Genomic DNA, 18,685 nt, shown 5'->3' on the forward strand with positions numbered 1-18,685 from the left:
CACTAGATTTACAGAGGAATTAGCCACAAATGACTTGTAGAAAATACTGTCATACAGTTCATTTTACCATTCTCTGTTGCAGGAAGCCACCCTACCACAGAATGCTAATATGCCAGTGGTACCCAGTACCTCTTGTATAAGATTATTGCAAATACTGTTCTGAAATGCATAACTTCAAAATTACCTTTTTTAAAGTAAATAATTGTTTGAAATCTATTTTTTAAAGATAAAGCATACAATAGAAATTGTGGAGTACAGATTAAACTATTTGCACTACCAAAAAAAAAAAAAAAAAAAAAAAAAAAAAAAAAAAAGGCCCAGACTACTTCTCACGGTCCACTGGCCCACATAGCTCAAATGAAACCTTTCCTCCCCTAGGACCTTGGGTTTTATTACATCAACAGAGAAATCACACTAGAGCACTTTTTCCTGACTACTCAGAGTTGAAAATGTGTCAGCACACTGCCCTCCCCTTGCACTTCCTCTCAGATTATTGTTCACAGACTCCACGCAGATTTAGAGAAAAAGAAACTAGAACCTAGACATTTGCAGAGGCACTTCAAGTGCAAGTACCCAGCCATGGCCCAAGAGAAGCCAGGATGCTCTAACCCAGTCCCCAATGGTGAGTTCCAGGGTGAGGGTCAGCAGGAATATCCCACACTCCACTTCCCCCAGGGAGACAGCAGGATACTACTTGAGGGTGGAGTGGGGTCTACAGGATCTGGGAAATCCGTAAGTACTGGGGACTCAGGAAGCTGAAAGCTCTTCTATCCTCTTGGGTTCTTGCTTCACAGATCTGGGAGCTCTGCACTGTAAAATTAATACCCAAGACATGCTGTTGGGAAGGGAAGGTAGACTTTATTGGGGATGCTGGAAACCTGGAAAGGAGACACCAGTCTTTGAGAGAAATTGGTGAATACTGAGGACCAGTTTGGGGGTATGTGTTGCTTATAACCATCAGTGTTCTGAAAGCTGTGTTGTGCAGGCTGATGTTTCAGGGCCAGCCATGGTGACAATCTCCTTGAGATGGTTTTCTCTTATCGTTTAAGAGCATGATGATCCAGGTATTTGTCAGGTTTGTGGTCCACAGGCTTCTGAAATTAGAAAATGGTGAACTCAGGAATGGTGAGGAAGTCCTGTCTGGGTAAAGAAGCAGAAATAATGCACAGAGGACAGCAGGAATAACACCAAAGCTGGTGTTGACAGGCTAGCATAGCCCTGCCCCAATCCTATCTCTTCAGTAGAAACCTGATCAAAAGGTTAAAGCAGGAAATACAGACATGATAGGAAGGCACTAATGCCAAGCCTTCTCATCCCTTTCAAGTAACAGTGATAGCAGTGATCACTGCCCAAGTGAAGTCACTATTTTCAGCAAAAGCATCCTTCCATCCCTGAAACAACCCAGGGATCCATTATCCTTGGTAGAGATGTCTACAGCCAAATTCACAATTGACTAATGATTTATTCCAGCCTGTAACACCCCCCCCCACAACTCATGTATTTTGATATTTAATTTTGTATGGGTCTCTCTCTTGCCTACATAAATATCTGTGAACTACATGTGTCTTTGATGCTTGTGTTGTATAGAGAAGGCAGCATAGGATTCCCGCTGGATGGAGAGTTAGATTTGGTTATAGCTCACCATGTAGGTGGTAGGAACTGAGTCATGGTCTTCTGAAATATGCATAAGTGATCCTGTTTGCTAAACCATTGCTCTATTACCTGATAAGTATGTATATGTATGTACACTGAGATTACATTGAGCTTAAAACTTCCTCAGGGGAAGTTGTATAGAATTGACATAATTGTATATCTAGCCTCTGGTCCAGACATCTGCTACATCTAATGTATTCTTCAACTTGCTCCTGCCTTGCTAACAGTCTTTTACCCTGTGTTTCTCAAAGCTTCCTTACCCTTTTCTCCATCTGGACTCATTTACAATCTCTAGATGGTGCTGAACATATACACTTGTGGTGTGTGTGTGTGTGGTGTGTGTGTGTGTGTGTATCTAACCACTAATTCATTGTAGGGGGCCAGGCCACACCTAAAGGAAAACCTACACTCCCTCCCCGCAAACCATCAACTGACAGATCTCCTCAGTTAGTGGTGGATGCTAGTGAGTGCTGCCCCCTTTTATCTAGTTTGATCCGATGCAGGCCTTTTGTAGGCAACCACGGCTTTGGATACAGCTGCTCGAGTTTATGATCACAGCATTTCTGTCACGTCTAGAAGACACTGTTTCTATAGATCTTAGCATCCTTCCATCCCATCTTCCACCATGTTCCTTGAGCCTTGGTGGAGGCAGTGTCATTTTTAGTTGTCTCATTCATGCCTGAACATTCCACAGACATCTATTCTCTGCACAATGACCAGTTGAGAACCTGATCATTAAGACTCTATTGCCAAAGACACTGCACTGTTAAGCACAGGACACAGAGAAATTAAGCAATAACCAGGAGGTTCTTCCCTGTTGGCTAGCTTTCCTAGTACTGAAAGGGCCATGTAGCTTGTTGGAGAAGAACAGTAATCCACAATCTCACACAACTGTGAACACTGAGCTACAATAACTACCAGCATGGCAAGATATGTTCCTGGGCACAAGAGTGACAGTGTGCTGTAGGGGTGACCACCTGATTTCTAATTGGAGTTAGGGCCAACAGGAGGAGGCGCGTGCCTCGTACTCTAAGTCTGACCAAGATCCCATGGCAAGGGAGCTCATGGCCCCAGAGGTGAACCTGCCCCTGAATAGACATGTAATCAACCTTTGATCTACATTCCTGCCTCTGCTCATAGATATGCCCAGCTCTCAGACATCATCAGAGATTTTTCATTTTTTATTTGATATATTTTTTATTTACATTTCAAATGATTTCCCCTTTCCTAGCCCCCCACTCCCAGAAAGTCCCGTAAGCCCCCTTCTCTCCCCCTGTCCTCCCACCCACCCCTTCCCACTTCCCCGTTCTGGTTTTGCTGAATACTGCTTCATTGAGTCTTTCCAGAACAAGGGGCCACTCAGAGATTTTTCAAATGTGTTCATTTCAGTAAGGCCTCTAGAAGCTTCTTGGTGATACCATAGCCAACCTTTGTGGCTTGTTCTGTTTCTGTTGATAGCACTGGTCTTCAGTATTAAAGAGAGGCTGTACCACACAAGAGATGCTACGATTCACCAGTTAGATTGTTGATTTGTAATTGTTCCAAGAGTTAAAACTCTACGAAAAGGGTCCTGGACACTTCCTCAAGACTGGAGGAGCTAGCAAGGCCATAAAATGCTTTTCTGTTTTAACCTGGATGTTTTTTGTAGGTGACTGTGAAGTTCCAGAAATGATGGAACAAAGAACTTGTGCCCTCTGCCCTGAAGGCCATGAGTGGAGTCAGATGTACTTTGCACCATCAGCGAATATAGCTGCTCATGAAAACTGTCTGGTAAGTTACTGGTAAAAAAATTTTTATTCATTTATAAATAAATAAATGCCTAGGGCTGAAGAGATGGCCCAGTGGTTAAGAGCTCCAGATACTCTTCCAGAGGAAGCAGATTCCATTCCCAGCACTCACATGGTGGCTCACAACTACTAGGGAAGATCTTAGCTAGAAGACTATGATGACATTAATCATACTGTCTCCAGGGGCGGAGGGCTTTTTGAGGTGGAAATGCTCTTTTAGGTCTATCTGTTCCAGTCTCCTGAGTGCTGAGACTCACGGTATGTATGGTCATCTGAAGCTGTCTTATCTGTGTTAAATTATGTGTTATCGGTCCTGTATGCTTGAGTGTGTATTTCTACATCAAGGACCTTGTGTCACATAGGTTCAATTTACCCATCAAAGTCAGACATTAGCATTGCCTGATTAGCATTAGTATGCTAATTAGCATCAGGCTTACCTAGAACCCACACTTGAGTTTTCTTTCACCAGTTGTCCCAACAACACAACAAAGGGTGAAAGCACCTGGGCTGCATGGAGCTTCCATCCCTCAGCCTTTTCCCTTAACCTCTTGTATACTTATAACTTTTCCTGTTGTTGGGTCCTTTCACATTGTCTGTTGATCTGTCAACATTTTAGTCAACTTTCTTGCTATACTTTTCATGTAGAAATGCGGTGGCTGAAGTGTGCAGACATGCTTGCTTGCTCCATATAGTTACTGCTGCTGTTCGGAGAGCTCCCAGGACCCCAGAAGATCCCCTCATGCCTCTCTGTCGTCAGCACACACTTACTCCAACTCCCTCTAGACTCATCTTTTCTCAGAGATCACAGGACAGGAGTGCTACAGCATGGACCCTTTAGTGTGCGGACTCTCTGCTCAGCAGTGTTCTGGAGTCTCCTAGGCCTTGTGTGTGTTTTGCATCTATATACTCAGCCAAACTATTCAGGACAAATATGCCTATAGTGAATGTTCATGAACTTCTTCTTACTGTACTGAGTTAACAGTTACAGCAGATAGCACTTCCATAGCATTTGCACTAGATCCAGAGAAGATTTAAGCATACAGAAAGGCATGCAGAGGCTCTGTCTTAGGGCTTCTACTGCTGCACCAGAATACCGTGACCAAAGAGCAAATTGGGAGGAGACTGTTCATTTGGTTGCATTTCCACATAGCTGCTCATCATAGAAGGCACCGAGGACATAAACTCGAACAGGGCTGAAACCTGGAGAAAGAGCTCCCGCACATGCCAGGGAGGGGTGCTGCTTACTGGTTTGCTCTCATGGCTTGCTCTGCCTGCTTTCCTGTAGAATCTCGCACCAGCAGTCCAGGGAAGGTTACACCTAGTATTTGTTGGGCCCTCCTCTGTTGGTCACTAATTAAGAAAATCCCCTACAGCCAGATCTTACAGTGTGAGTGTGTGTGTGTGTGTGTGTGTGTGTGTGTGGCGTTTTCTCCATTGTCTCCTTTGTCCATTATCTCCTTTCAGATAACTCTAGCTTTGGTCAAATTGACAGAAAACTAGACAACAGGTTCCACACTTATGTGATACTGTTTTATATGAGGAAGTTCAGCATGAGCATATTTAATCACCCCAAAGTGGTCCCTTAAGAATACCAGGTAGGGCTGGAGAGATGGCTCAGTGGTTACGAGTACTGACTGCTCTTCTGAAGGTCCTGAGTTCAAATCCCACCAACCACATGGTGGCTTACAACCACCCGCATGAGATCTGAAACCCTCTTCTGGAGTCTCTGAAGACAGCTACAGTGTACTTACATATAATCAATAAATAAATCTTAAAAAAAAAACACCAGGTAGATGTGCTAGTATTTGCTTCCCTGCTTTTATATTATATTAGATGGAAATGTCACGGTCTATACATCTGTTTATCAACACATGCATTCTGTTCAGTCTGAGGTGATAGCATATTTGTAGTAAATATCTGTATATGAGGCTTTGCTTCCTATATGCTTTTTAAAAAAGATTTATTTATTATTATATGTAAGTACATTGTAGCTATCTTTAGACACACCAGAAGAGGGCATCTGATCTTATTATAGATGGTTGTGGTTCCTGGGGTTTGAACTCAGGACCTTCAGAAGAGCAGTCAGTACTCTTAACCGCTGAGCCATCTCTCCAGCCCCTCCTATATGCTTTTAATCCTTTTGGGCAAACATCTAAAAGAATTTCCACATTTTTATAAAGTGTGCATTTCACATTAAAACACATTATCATTTCAAAGCCAGGCTATTTCTTGCTTGCATACTGGTATCTCATTACTCTTGAGTATATTTCCGCATATTCTTATCTATCAATCTGAAGTATCTGTTTGATTTTAAGGCCCTCCCTTGTTTTTCTGGTGCTGAGGATCAAATCCAGAGCCTGGAATTCATAAGCAAATCTTTGATCCACATCCTGGACCCTGTCTACTAAAAAACATAAATGGTGTGTGTGTGTGTGTGTGTGTGTGTGTGTGTATGTGTGTATGTGTGTAAGTGTGTGTGTGTGTGTGTGTGAGTGTGTGTGTGTATGTGTGTGTGTAAGTGTGTGTGTGTGTGAGTGTGTGTGTGAGTGTGTGTGTGTGTGTGTGTGTGTGTTTGTACATGCATGTGTACAGCATGTAGCTGGAGTCTGGTCAGAGGGCAGCTCTCTCAGGAGCTGGTTATCTTCTTGTTTCTGGGATGTTTAACTCTTACTATAACACAGTCTTCTGGATGATGGTCTCCTCTCTGCCTCTGCAGGTCCCTAGGATTACAGATGTGTGGTCTGAGCCATAAGCTCTGTGTTTTACAGGGTTCCTGGAACTGAGCCCAGCTTGTCCGGCTTTCTCAGCCAAGGCTTTCCCTCACTGAGGCTCTTCCTGCCCCCTGCCACTTGTCTATTTTAACCTGAATTGTCTTAGCAAGTTGTAAGAATTTCTTGTGTTCTAGACAAAAGCCTCTGATCAGATGTATGTATTGTGGTTTTTCCTATTCCCTGGCTGGCCTTTTAAAAGCAGCATCTCTGTTATTTCTTTATGCACGTGCTATAGGACGCAGGTGGAGGTCAGGGGACACCTTGCAGGATTCACTTCTCTCCTCCATGACATGAATGTCAGTTTGTCACGTTTGACAGCAAGTGATTTTTCTTGAGAAGCCACCTCACACGTTTTTCTTACCCTCCTTTAGAGAGCAATGTTTAATTCCGACAAAGTCCGACATATCCATGCACTAAACTTGCAACTGGAGCAGAGCAGCAGTAACACTGAGATCCTAACTCCAAGTCATGGGCAGAGGCCAGAACTCGGACTCAGAACTCCCAGGGCCATTCTCTGACTGCCACATGCAAGGATTCACAGCTGCATTATGATTTCTCATTCTCATATATATATATAAAACTGCTGCCTATGAAAGTGTCACAAATTTTTCTCATGTTTCTCATGCTCTTTATTTTTTGAGTTTCTCTGTGACATTAACCTTCAATTGAAGGCAAGCAGATTGTTTAGGTTTATGTGACTCAGGAAATTTAGCCATCGGGAGCTAGAAAACTGGTGGCTCAGTTAGTGAAGTGCTGGCGACATGAGCATGAAGTCCTGACTTCCATCCCTGGGACACATGTGAACTTGCTGCCTGCAGTCCCACGCTGTGGAGCACAGACGGGAGGATTTTAGAAACCTGCTGGCCAAACAAGTGAGCTGACTTTGTGAGCTCTCCATGTTCAGGGAGTGGCTATCTCAAAAAACAAGATAGAGAGGATCTGGAGAGATGGCGCTGTGGTAACCACCCAGGTTCAGTTCCCAGCATACAGGGGTGAGTTCACAAGCATTTGCAGCTTCACCTCCAGGGATGCAGTACCTTCTTCTGACCTGTGCCAAAACCTGCCCGCACGGGGTACACATAGACAGATTTTCATTAAAAAACCTTAATGTACACCCAAACACTAGAATACACACACACACACACACACACACAGAGAGAGAGAGAGAGAGAGAGAGAGAGAGAGATTACACAGAACACACACATATTTAATAAAATGTATTATAATTTTTAGTAAAGAATTTTAATCTTTCAATAAAAATTTTTAGAAAGATTTTAATTGTGTGTGTCCCTCTGGAGCTAGTATTCAGTCCCTTGTGAGCTGGTACCTGGATCTGGGAGCAGAATGTAGATGCTCTGGAACACTGAAGAGCAGTGGATGTGCTTAACCATGGAGCCCCCTCTCCATCCTCTAAAATGCTGAAGAGGAAAGAGACTTGTGGTCACTAAAACACACAAGGGAGTTTGGGGCTTCCTGGGATCACCCATACATGCATTTCCACTGCTTAGAAGTCAAGGAAAAGGCCAAGGTCCAGGTAAAGTGAGATGTATAACTAGATCCCATCTTTAAAAAAAATCATAAAATCCCCATGTATTAGTGTATGACTTTAGTCCCAGCTCTCAGGGGCAGAGACAGGTGGACTCTGTGAGTTCTAGCCCAGCTAGGCAACAGTGAGACCCTACCTCAACAACAACAACAACAACAACAACAACAACAACAACAACAAGAGTGAAGGTCTGTGATATGGTTGTGGAGGCAGGCATGGCCCTTGAAGTCTAAGAAGAAGGCCTGGAAAGCCATCAGGAGTGGCCTCTGTCCCTTGCGTTGGCTTCCGCCATTGCCAGAGTCTGCTCTGTGTTCGCAGGCAGAGAACAGTGCTGGAGGAGCACTGTCCGCCTGGCTCCAGGTCAACAGAGAGCAGTCACCAAGGACAACTGTGTGTGCACACTGAGCTTTCCCACAGGAGTCACATGGCTGGTGTCTGCTCATCTGCTGCACAGTGGCCAGTGCTCTGGTCCACTCTGCTTACTTGCAGCCCTGTTGAGAACCATTGCTGGCTGCCTTGTGTGGTCAGGGCTACTTCACACCCACTCTGCATTTTTCCCATCCTGCAGCTGTATTCCTCGGGACTGGTGGAGTGTGAGGTCCATGATGCACCTAATACAACTAGAAACTTTGATGTCAAATCAGTAAAGAAAGAGATCTGGAGAGGGAGAAGATTGGTAAGTTGATGTTTTATTACTCATAAATTATGAATCTTGGTGGCTACAGTCAAAGGACAGTCTATCGTGGGCCTGGAGAGAGGATTCAGCACCTAAGGTTTCTCACTGTCCCTCTAGAAGACTTGAGTTTGGTCCCCAGTCACCAAATGGCAACTCCCAACTCCTGGTAACCCCAGCTCCAGGGCCTCTGACACCCCTGGCTTCCATAGGCACATGCACTTACATACTTGGTCTCTTAGATACACATACACAGAAGTAAAAATAAAAAAATGAATCTTTCATCTAAAAACAGAGTCTGTGGTAAGGCAGGGCTTGAGACATGTGGTGAGCTGGAAGGTGGACTGTGAGACACTCCTTCAGCGGATGCTGTCTGTTTACAACCGACTGTCCCACACATCAGGAGAGCAGGCCTGAGATGCTTCTGTCTGAGAGAAAACTCTCTGGTCACACAGGCTGTATCAAGTTCTTGCTGTCACTGCAGCAGAGCTAACTCCAATCTCAGCAGCTCACCAGCACCACCTAGGCCCTGCTGCTCTCCTGCCCCAAAGCAGCTAGCTGGTCCTCTTGCTGCCACAGAGCTGCAGGCAGCATCCAGAGCAAAGGGTGTTATCCTTGACATGGTGCAAGATGCCTTCTGAATGTCAAGGTGGCCGCATGTCTCTCTGCACCAGTTCTGGGTGGTCATCACTGTCAGCATCTGCCTGGGAGCTGAGGGCATCAGGGGCCTCACCAGGAAAGAAGGGCGGGTAAGGCTGTATCTCTGAGGTCAAATGTGTCTCCTGGCTACATTTATAAAGGGCCATTTGCAGATGAGTAAACAGGATGGCAAGTCTGAGTGTATCATGGCTGACCACACCCACAGCAAGGTGTCAACTGGAGACACACTGGAATGTTCTTTTTTCAAAGTACTTGTACAAGCATACGACATGTAAATTCTTCTAATTACCAAGTGACTAGACAATGTCAACTCCAACATCTCTATCATTCTGTGATGATTGGATTTGAGGCTCTTCACGGGCAGTAAAGGAAGAGCACCATTAGATTCTAGAACTGTGGTTCTCATAGTGTGGAGCATGATGAAAAGGACGCACACATCTCAGGAAGTCTTAGGAACCACCAACTCTAAGTTTATTTTCTTTGGTAGTTTATATCTGTAATTTCAACACTGAGCTGATCCTAAGTTCCTACACTCATCAGAAATATGTATTCCTATGGTTGTGACCCACAATTGCAGAACCACTATTGTAGAGTTGTAGAGTTTGCCTACATGGAAACAGCACCGGTCCAGAATGAGGGCAGTTGAGTACATAGAATATTGAGAAAGAGGTTGTTAACCTTGAGAGTTTCCATGGTCTGTCCTATTGGGAAACTGAGATGCATTGGAAGTGTGGGGTAACAAAGGGATGCAAAAGGTACACAAGATGAGAGCTACTCACTCACTGTTTTCTTATAGATCCCAGGACCACCAGCCCAGGGATGGCTCCTATTTCAAGAGGCAGGGCCGTCCTACATTAATAACTTATTATGTAAATATCCAATAGGGATGCCCACAGCCTGGTCTTCTGGAGTAATTTTCTCCTTTGAGGTTCTCTCCTCTCTGATGGTTAAACCTCACTGCAGAACTGTCAGCAAGTGTAGTATGAGGGTGCAGCTCACCTTCCTCACTATTCACACTGCTACACTGCTCTTGTACAACTACATAACTGCTCATGGACGCACTGGTTTAGAACTCTATATCTTAGGCTTGGTTTATACCTACACTGACTTTCCTTGTGTTTCCTTATGTATTATCATGGGATCGTTACTTGGCATCCCATGAGTGCTGCCTCTTGCTCTATAGAGTGGCCTCACTTTGCTTGGACCTCATTTAGCCAAAGGATGGTGTCAGTCAGACTTGATCAGGGCTGGTTTGTCCCTCATTACAGCATAAGGCTGTAGTACTGCTTGAAGGGCTTCCTGCGGCCACACAATGCCTGTCTCTACACCACCTTCCCATAAAATGTGATAGAGACATACAATCAAGGGAGTAAGAAAATACTGTATTCAATTGTATTTTTATTGTTTAGTTTCTAAAAATTTGAAACTGGTGCACTTTATCGTACATAATCCTCAACTGCTAATCTGTAGCGCAAGCACCACCTTTCCAGGGAGGAATGTGTAGGAGGAAGTCATAGGGGAGGACATGCATGCCTTAGAGGCACAAAAAGGAGCTGCTCTGGCCTCAGGCTCAAGGGCCCCAAATCAAGCGTCTGTCTAGTGATAAAGCCTGAGGGCTTTGCTATTTCAAAAAACAAACGTCTCTATTAAAGGGGAATTTTGTTTTTGAAATCATCTAATGTTTTTGCATATATCTAGACCATAACACAACTGTCTATGTCAAGCCTTTGGTTTCAGTTGGCAGCACTTTTGCTGAAACTTCCTCATAGGCTGCCAAATCTAAGTCCTATCTAGTGTGGGTATGGAGACTGGGATATGCCAGAGACAGCCAGGACAATAACACCAGGCTGCTGGCTTAAATGATATTCAATGGCATTCTTACCTTTTAGCAAAGAAGCAGTGCTAACTCATTGTGATCTATTCTTCTATAGATATGCTCATTTTGTAGTAACAGAGGAGCCACCGTGGGATGTGATTTACAGTCCTGTGCCAAGAATTACCACTTGCTCTGTGCCAAGGAAGACCACGCAATTCTACAAGTTGATGAAGATCATGGAACTTATAAGTAATCCAATAGCTTTAAAACTCCGAGGTCGAGGGTGGGGTGCTTAAGGAATGGCTAGCCTGGGACAAACTTCTCCAGTTTAATTTATGCAAATGAGATTCATGTGAGAATGGGATTATGCGACACCAGCAGGAACTTGGCTTCACATTTCTGCTCATGATAGGAAAAAGAAGTTACTCAAGGGTTTGTTTGACGTTCTAAATCTTCTCTGTAGGCTCTTCTCCCTGAGAGAGCCTCATCCGTAATGGCATCATGCATGTCCTACAAGAGACAGGAGCCAGTCCAGGCCTGTTCTCTCTCCAACAGGAAGACGCCTTCCTTCACTCACCCATCCCCAGGTCATGGGTCTGTCTTCCCACCTTGTGGGAATGAGCTCTCTGCGTCCCCTGTTGGACCCAGACATGGAACTGGGGTTGTCAGAGCTGACAGAAAGTCCCTTCACCTGCAGAGTCATCTCCACAGCCCCCAGCTTGTTACTGTTCATAAACGTTCATCCAGTTTTTTTTTTTTTTTTTCCCTGAGACAAGGTTTCTCTGTGTAACCCTGGCTGTCCTGGAACTCACTCTGTAGACCAGGCTGGCCTCGAACTCAGAAATCTGCCTGCCTCTGCCTCCCAAGTGCTGGGATTAAAGGTGTGCGCCACCACCACCTGGCAAGTTCATTCAGTTTTGAACAGTGCTTTTCATGTTTGAATTACTGAGAAACCAACAGGAGATTGCATTCTTAGAATTTCACTGTTATTGTTTATGTTTACAAAGAGCTCAATTTATTATGACAGTCATTTTTTGAACACATGACTAATCCCTGCTGTAACAAGTTTTTATTTTTTGAGACAATATCTCACCAAGTAGGCCAGGCTGACCTTGAAATTATAGAGATAACTTTAAAAAAATGTTCATTAACCATAATGAAAATATTTACTCTATTAAAAACAAAAACAAAAAAACCATTTTTAATTGCTTCAGCAAGGAACAAGTGGGTTTCTCTGCTGTTAAAATTTTAATTTAAACATTGATGTGGTAGAATAACTGAGATACTTCACAAGGTGCTGAGGGTGCTCAGAGAGAATGGACCTGACAAGGTATCAGGTTGGGGACTGGTGCAGAGAGGCCACGATGAGCGTTGTCTCATGGGAGGGGCTGAAGCAGGAAGGGGCTTCACCCTGACCTGAAAATCCCTGACACTGGAGATTGGGAGGACACAGGTGAGAGGCTATCTTAATATTCTCTATAGTTCTTTATGCATTACGAAATCTCATAGGCAAACATGGTAGCAGAAGCCTAAAATCAATGTTCAGGAGAGGGGGAGGGCACAAATCCAAGTCCCTCTGGGAATGCAGTTGAGGCCAAAGGAAAGGTGCACAGAGGTCCCAGATCCAGGGGAGGTGACTGAGCTGGGTGCTGCTGGGAAGGCTGAGTGGAGGGTACTGGGGTAACTGGAGGACCCTCCGTCTCACAAGGGCAATGACAAGCAAAGGCGAGCCTGGGCAGAGAAGTCTCCTACTGCTGCCTCACTCCAGTTCTCTAGTCTGCTATGCTGCCTTCTCTCTGAAGACACTTGCCAAATCCAGTGGAGGCATGTTCTGATCCTGAAAAGTCATTCTCCACAGTACTGCACGTGTGTCCATGTGAACTGTGAAGATCAGCAAAATCGTGGGCAGTCAGATTGGAGCTTGATGTCTGAGACCTGAGTTCTGGGTAATTAGGTCTGCTCAAAATAATCACCCAGCATTCATACCTTCACAGACCAGAGTCACCTTTCAAAGGACAGAAAAAACATCGGTCACCCTCACCCACACTGGATGTGGGTTAACAATTTGACATGGACTTCAACATGTTTCTTTTTAAAAATACTTCAGCCAGTGTGATTGCATGAAGCTCTAATGCCAGCACCAGGGAGACAAAGGTCAGTGGACCTTTACAAATTAAAAGATTTAGTGATTCTTTGAACATCTATATTTTCAGATTATTTTGCCAACGACATGCTCCAGAGGGTCCAGAACCCACACAACATGGTAAGTTTCTAAAGTGGGTTTAAAGAAAGTTAATTATGTAGGCAAATCTAATATTTTCTCATTTGTGAGTTCTTATGTGCACTTTTTGTAGCAATATCTTTGGTAATAGATGGTTGTGACCCATGCTACGGATGCTTGGAATCAAACCTGTGTCCTCTGGATGAGCTGCAAGCGCTCTTAACCACTGAGCCGTATCTAGGTGTGGTCATTAACTGACTGGAAAGTACCATTAAAGGTTTTCCATTACTGTGTGTGGACAGAAAATGATTATAATAATGTATACACAGACCTTATAATGTATGTATATATATATATATATAATCAGACACACACACAAAGGGAGGGAGGGAGGGAGGGAGAGAGGAAGGGGTGGAGGGAGGGAGGGAGGGATGGAGGGAGGGAGGGAGAGAGAAAGAGAGACAGAGAGAGAGAGAGAGAGAGAGAGAGAGAGAGAGAGAGAGAGAGAGAGAGAGAGAGAGGTTCCAGGCCAGCCTGAGCTACATACTTAGACCATATCTCAAAATAAAAGTATTCTCTGTAAAACTTTAGCACTTCATAACTCTACTGTTTAGTACAAATGCTATAAGAAAAATCACTGGCCAAAGACTATAAATGATGAAAGTCTGGATGAGGAAGCACCTGCTTGAGGAGGATGACAGGACTGCCCAACTCTCTGCCCATAGGTTTGTTGGGAGCCAGAATCCAGTGGGATGCCACCCCTCACAGGAACAGGTAGCTTTTGTTCTATGAAGGAAATAAATATCCTTACAACACAAAATCTGTGACAAATACGAGGGGCTGTCATCTCAAGCATCCGAAGTAAATTTTACAAAACCACATCACGTCATACAGTTATTATAAGCAGAGAAATGTTTTCCTTTTTGAACCATTTACTAATTGAGCAACAGAAAAATGAGACATGTTTGCTCACCCATCAACTGGTAAAGTATAAAGTGACCACATGATTCAAATAGCTGTCCATTTCCTCCTAAAGATGCGTTCTTTGTTCTTAGATGCAGCCGCCAAAGATCCTTTTCTTAAGAAATGCAAGGAAGCAGGACTTCTTACTGAATTATTTGAACAGATCCTAGACAAAATGTATTCAATTCATGGAAGATTCATGGATGAGACTGCCTCAGAGTCAGGTACTGAAAACTAGATGTAAGTGCATTCTAGAAAACATGCCTCTCCGTGCTTTTCCCCGCCCTCTTTAACCCATTCTTTAGCAACACACATCCTGGGCTGGGGAGATGGCTCAGTGGTCAAGGGCACTTGTTCCTCTTGCTGAGGACTCAAGATCAGATCCCAGCATCTACACGTGGCTCACTCCATACCTCCAGTGTGAGGGGAACCCAACACCATCTTCTGTCCTGTCCAGTTACTAGGCATGCACATGGTATCCATATGTACATTGGCACAAAACACTCATACACAAAATAAAAGAATAGTCCAAAGACTTTAAGTTAATCAACAAAATATGAAAGATACAGATTCTTTTGTTAGAGGCAAAAATGCACTGAGGACAGGAGGTCTGTTTTCCAGAGGTGTGCACAGCTGGATGGGACATCATTGAAACTGCTGTGTTAATTTGGCTGGTTTTGTTGTGGATACAGCTGGTGTTTTCAGATATACTTTTAAAAAATTTGTGTGTTTACATGTATATGGATTTCCAAGCACCTACAGAAACTAGAACTGTATGAGCCTCTAGAGTCAGTGTTATATGCAGTTGTAAGCCACCCAACATGGGTGATGGGGACCAGCCCCTAGGTTATAATTTTGATGTGCTTCGAGTTCTATATCTTAATAAATCCAGGGGCTTGCAAAAATTATTACAGGAGTAAAGAGATAGTCCGGTGCTGAAGAGCACATAAATCTTGAAGAGGATCTGAATTTGGTTCCCATACTCATGTTTGGCAGCTCACAACTGCCTGGACCTCATTCTTCTGGGGATCTGACACTTTTATGGACTCTAACCAATGTACACACACACACACACACACACACACACACACACACAGTGCCCTGTGCCAGCACACAGATGCATGACCAAGGATAAGACAGAGTAGGTTCTGTTTCCACCATGCGGGTTCTAAGGCGTGAACCTAAGTCATCAGGTGGCAGCAAGCAGCCCTCCTGTTGAGTCTTCTTGCCAAGTCATGGAGTAGTCGTTTAGATCAAGTGTGTAGTGGAGGATTCCTTTTGAATGGCTCCTAGGGAATGAAAAGTCCACATACAGTGTGCAAGTATATGGTTTCTGTGACCTCCTGTAGCCTACAACTGAATGCGCTAAAAGCTTTCCCCTTATTAGGGGAATCTGGGTATTTCACATGATTTTCTCTATGACAAAACCAAATGATAAATTACCAGTAAACAGTTCAAGGAGCCCATTTGTTACATAATTTTATTTAGTCATTTTCTCAAGACAAGAACTCTCAAATTTGTGGGTGCCTGGGGGCTCCCTGGAACCCAGGTGTTCCCTCCCAGAAGGCCCAGCTGCACAGAGACAGTGAGCTGATGCTTCGCCCGGGTCCCTGCCGGGTCTGCACTGAGCTGCCCTCCCCTGATCTGCTCTCTTCCTATTGGGGTTACTTTCTCCTTCTCCTCATGTGATTTATTCACAATAAAATTAACACAGGAAATTGCTTCTCTCTCTAGACTATGAAGGGATTGAGACCTTACTGTTTGACAGTGGATTTTTTGGAGATACACTAAGAAAATTCCAAGAAGGTAAGTGATTCAGAAAATAAAAGCATGTGTTTAGAGACATTTATCATTCAGATCAAATGTCAGGTGACAAAACAGCGAAAATTCTTCTCAGAGACATTTTTTGTCAAACTTTGAACAAGTCCATTACAGCAAAGCCCAATACAGGCAGAAGACAGGCAGGCAGAAGCGTATATATGCACATACAGGGACAGAGGATATACAAATGGATAGGTAGACAGACAGACAGACAAGCAGGTCACTATAGAAAATGCAGTGAGTTGTGGGTGGTTTGATCACAAATACTATATTTTCCAGGTAGACACACAAATACACAAAGTACACAGTTGAGATCGATGACAGGGAGAAACAACCCAAGTTTTTTACTCAGAGTACTTTGACCCTAGTATAGACAGGCAGAGTCTGGAGTGGAGGAGGCTTCCTGGAGCCTCTTGGCCTTAAGACGGCAAGATGGAGGGAACTGTGACCCATCCTGTAGCCTGTCTTCCTCTCTGTTGAAGAGATGTTCAGTTCTTTTCCTAAGGTTTGTCTTCAAATCTCATCTCTTGAAGCACTATTATAATTCTAAAATTAATCAAGAAAAAAAACCCAAGGAAGGATTTTGGGTGGTTGTTTTTGTTTCGTGTGTGTTTTTCTTTCTTGTTTTTAATGGTAGTAGGCAGGCAAGAATAGGGAGATCCAGTCTTTCAAAAGAGTGATGCGTTTAGCTGTGTGTTGTGGTGCACACCTGTAATCCCAGCAGTTGAAAGGTGAGGCAGGAGGATTCACAGCCTAGGCTACACAGTGAGACCTTGTCAGAGAAGCCATAAGGATCCTGTGTTTATTATGGCTTCTTTCAGTACTAAACACTTCCATGTGTTGCACCTCTGGATATGGATGTGGGTTCACACAGGATTGGGATGAGTAGCTTCTCCACTGTTATTGCAGAACACACTGCCCCACAGTGTTCTTTTCTATACTTGTGGCTGTCAGTAAAACCACACAGCCGCAGGTTTACCCTAAAGAGCAGTCAGACTGTCTGTGTCACCTCAATATGCCCAGCCCCTCTCATTTTGATTTTCTGTTACTTGTTCTCATTTGAATTCTGCAATATTCAGTTGTAGTCACCAGAGAAGTTACTTTAATAATCACTTGAGAATGTCTGTCATTAAAACTAGCTTTGAAAAGTCCCAACCTCCAAAAACCTGTATTTCCTTTGGTACTTAAATGTGTCACTTAGCATGAAAATTATGTGTCTGTAAAATGTCACACTGCATGAGAGAGGCACCTCAAGATATTGACATGATGACATTCTGGTCTGGCTGATTCTGCCCAGTATTTCGAGCCAAGTGCAGCTATGCAGCCATTCTGACAACTAAGAAATTAAAGACTCAGTCATGAGGCTTCTAAACCCAACTCAAATTATCTTGGGAGGTTTCTATAGTCAACATTTTCTGTTCCTAAATCTCACCTAAGGCTGAGCTGTACCAAATGTCCCTAGAGCCAGAGACGTGCTCATGAAAGAGTTGTCACTGGAAGGCCAGCCACATTCTATAGCCTCTGAATGAATGAACACTGTGTAACCTTGTTGTATCATGAAGGTATCAAAGTCATGTGACACATGCTGGTTCCATCATGAGACAGGAAAGGCAGCAAAGATGGGGACAGACTGTCTCCTCAGAGCACTGTCTTCTCATTTGAGGCCCAGTTACTATAAGGTATATATTTGAACTGATCTAGCCTAGAGACTGTACACTCTTCTAATGAACCCCCTGCTTACACTGAAGCCACTTTCTGTCTTTTAAAGTAATCAAGAGCAAAGTGTGTGAATCTGAAGGAAGGCAGAGGCAGATGAAGCAGCAGCTGGAGGCACTTGCAGACTTACAACAAAGCTTGTCCTCATTTCAAGACAATGGAGACCTGGACCACTCAAGCTCTGCTTCAGGATCCTCGCTACCTCCTGAGGACCACCAGGTCAGATACCAGGGGTCTCCTGAAGTGCAAGCAGTTTCAGGAGTCAGCCTGTGACAGACCCACAGTCCCTCCCACTCTGCCCTGCTGCAGCTCATCCATGGTCAGTACCTGACTGGGTGTTTCTTGTCTCTTCTCACCTCACTTGTCCTGCTTTCCCCTGACAGTAAAAGCTGTTCTTCAGTCAACTGGATCAGGCCTCCATGTTCTCCAAGGATCGAGGAAGTCTTCCTCCCCACCCTACACACCCCAGTCAAGGCAGCAACCCCAGAGCCTGTGCTCATCCTTTTGTGGCATCTTAGAGCTTTCTCTTGCTTCCTCTGCTCCTGCAGAAGGTCTCATCATGGTCTCCTCTCAGTATTAATAACTCCATCACAGTAGAGCAGACTCACTCCTGTGCATTGCTCGCTGTGACCATGGGTTTCTGCTCATTACCACATTCCCAGTGTTTAGCACATGTAATAAATGCTTGTCAAAACCACTGAAGAGTCGACAGTTTAATACAGTCCCCAGCAGCCCTCAGCTGTAACAAGACACAATGCACTGTTCTGTGTTTACCAATTTTGCAGATCTTCATTGGAGTCTTTTTAGAAGTATCTTTCTGACCAGTCATTCCAAGGGCAAGACCAATTCCAGCATTTAGAACTGGGCTCTGAATAGGGTACCAGTGGGAGCAGGGAGTGCTAAGACTTTCCCCACCTGAGAGTAGGCATCAGATCTGTGTGCCACACTGCCCCTGACCCTTGACCTTCTCACATCCACGTTTCTCATTTCCTCCCATGATCCTCTGGGCCACAGTATGGCATCTGTCTGAATGGCTTGAGCTCTGTCCCAGCATGGTG

General features: G+C 44.2%; 2 protein-coding genes across 5 annotated transcripts in view; both read left to right on the plus strand.

Moving 5' to 3' along the window:
• The window catches only part of LOC127691458 (PHD finger protein 11-like), a 156,564-nt gene extending 138,240 nt beyond the window's left edge, over positions 1 to 18,324 (plus strand). For 3 of the 4 annotated variants that reach the window (XR_007979276.1, XR_007979277.1, XR_007979278.1), the window contains one exon: positions 17,955 to 18,324. Coding sequence is in view for 1 of the 4 variants with exons in the window: in XM_052191309.1 (XP_052047269.1) it covers positions 18,011 to 18,013 (3 nt within the window). In the remaining 3 variants the exon portion in view is untranslated. The remainder of the gene's footprint in view (positions 1 to 17,954) is intronic. The other variant, XM_052191309.1, reaches the window with a different exon arrangement.
• On the plus strand, positions 486 to 18,036 carry LOC127691461 (PHD finger protein 11A-like). The gene is made up of 8 exons (XM_052191320.1): positions 486 to 622; positions 3,302 to 3,423; positions 8,326 to 8,433; positions 11,022 to 11,155; positions 13,120 to 13,169; positions 14,183 to 14,314; positions 15,825 to 15,896; positions 17,680 to 18,036. The coding sequence occupies exons 1-8, from the start codon at positions 580 to 582 to the stop codon at positions 17,898 to 17,900; spliced, it is 882 nt and encodes a 293-aa protein (XP_052047280.1). The 5' UTR covers positions 486 to 579; the 3' UTR covers positions 17,901 to 18,036.
• Positions 18,325 to 18,685: the final 361 nt, after the last annotated feature.

The sequence above is a fragment of the Apodemus sylvaticus genome, chromosome 8, assembly GCF_947179515.1.
Source record: "Apodemus sylvaticus chromosome 8, mApoSyl1.1, whole genome shotgun sequence".
Classification (NCBI taxonomy): Eukaryota; Metazoa; Chordata; class Mammalia; order Rodentia; family Muridae; genus Apodemus; species Apodemus sylvaticus.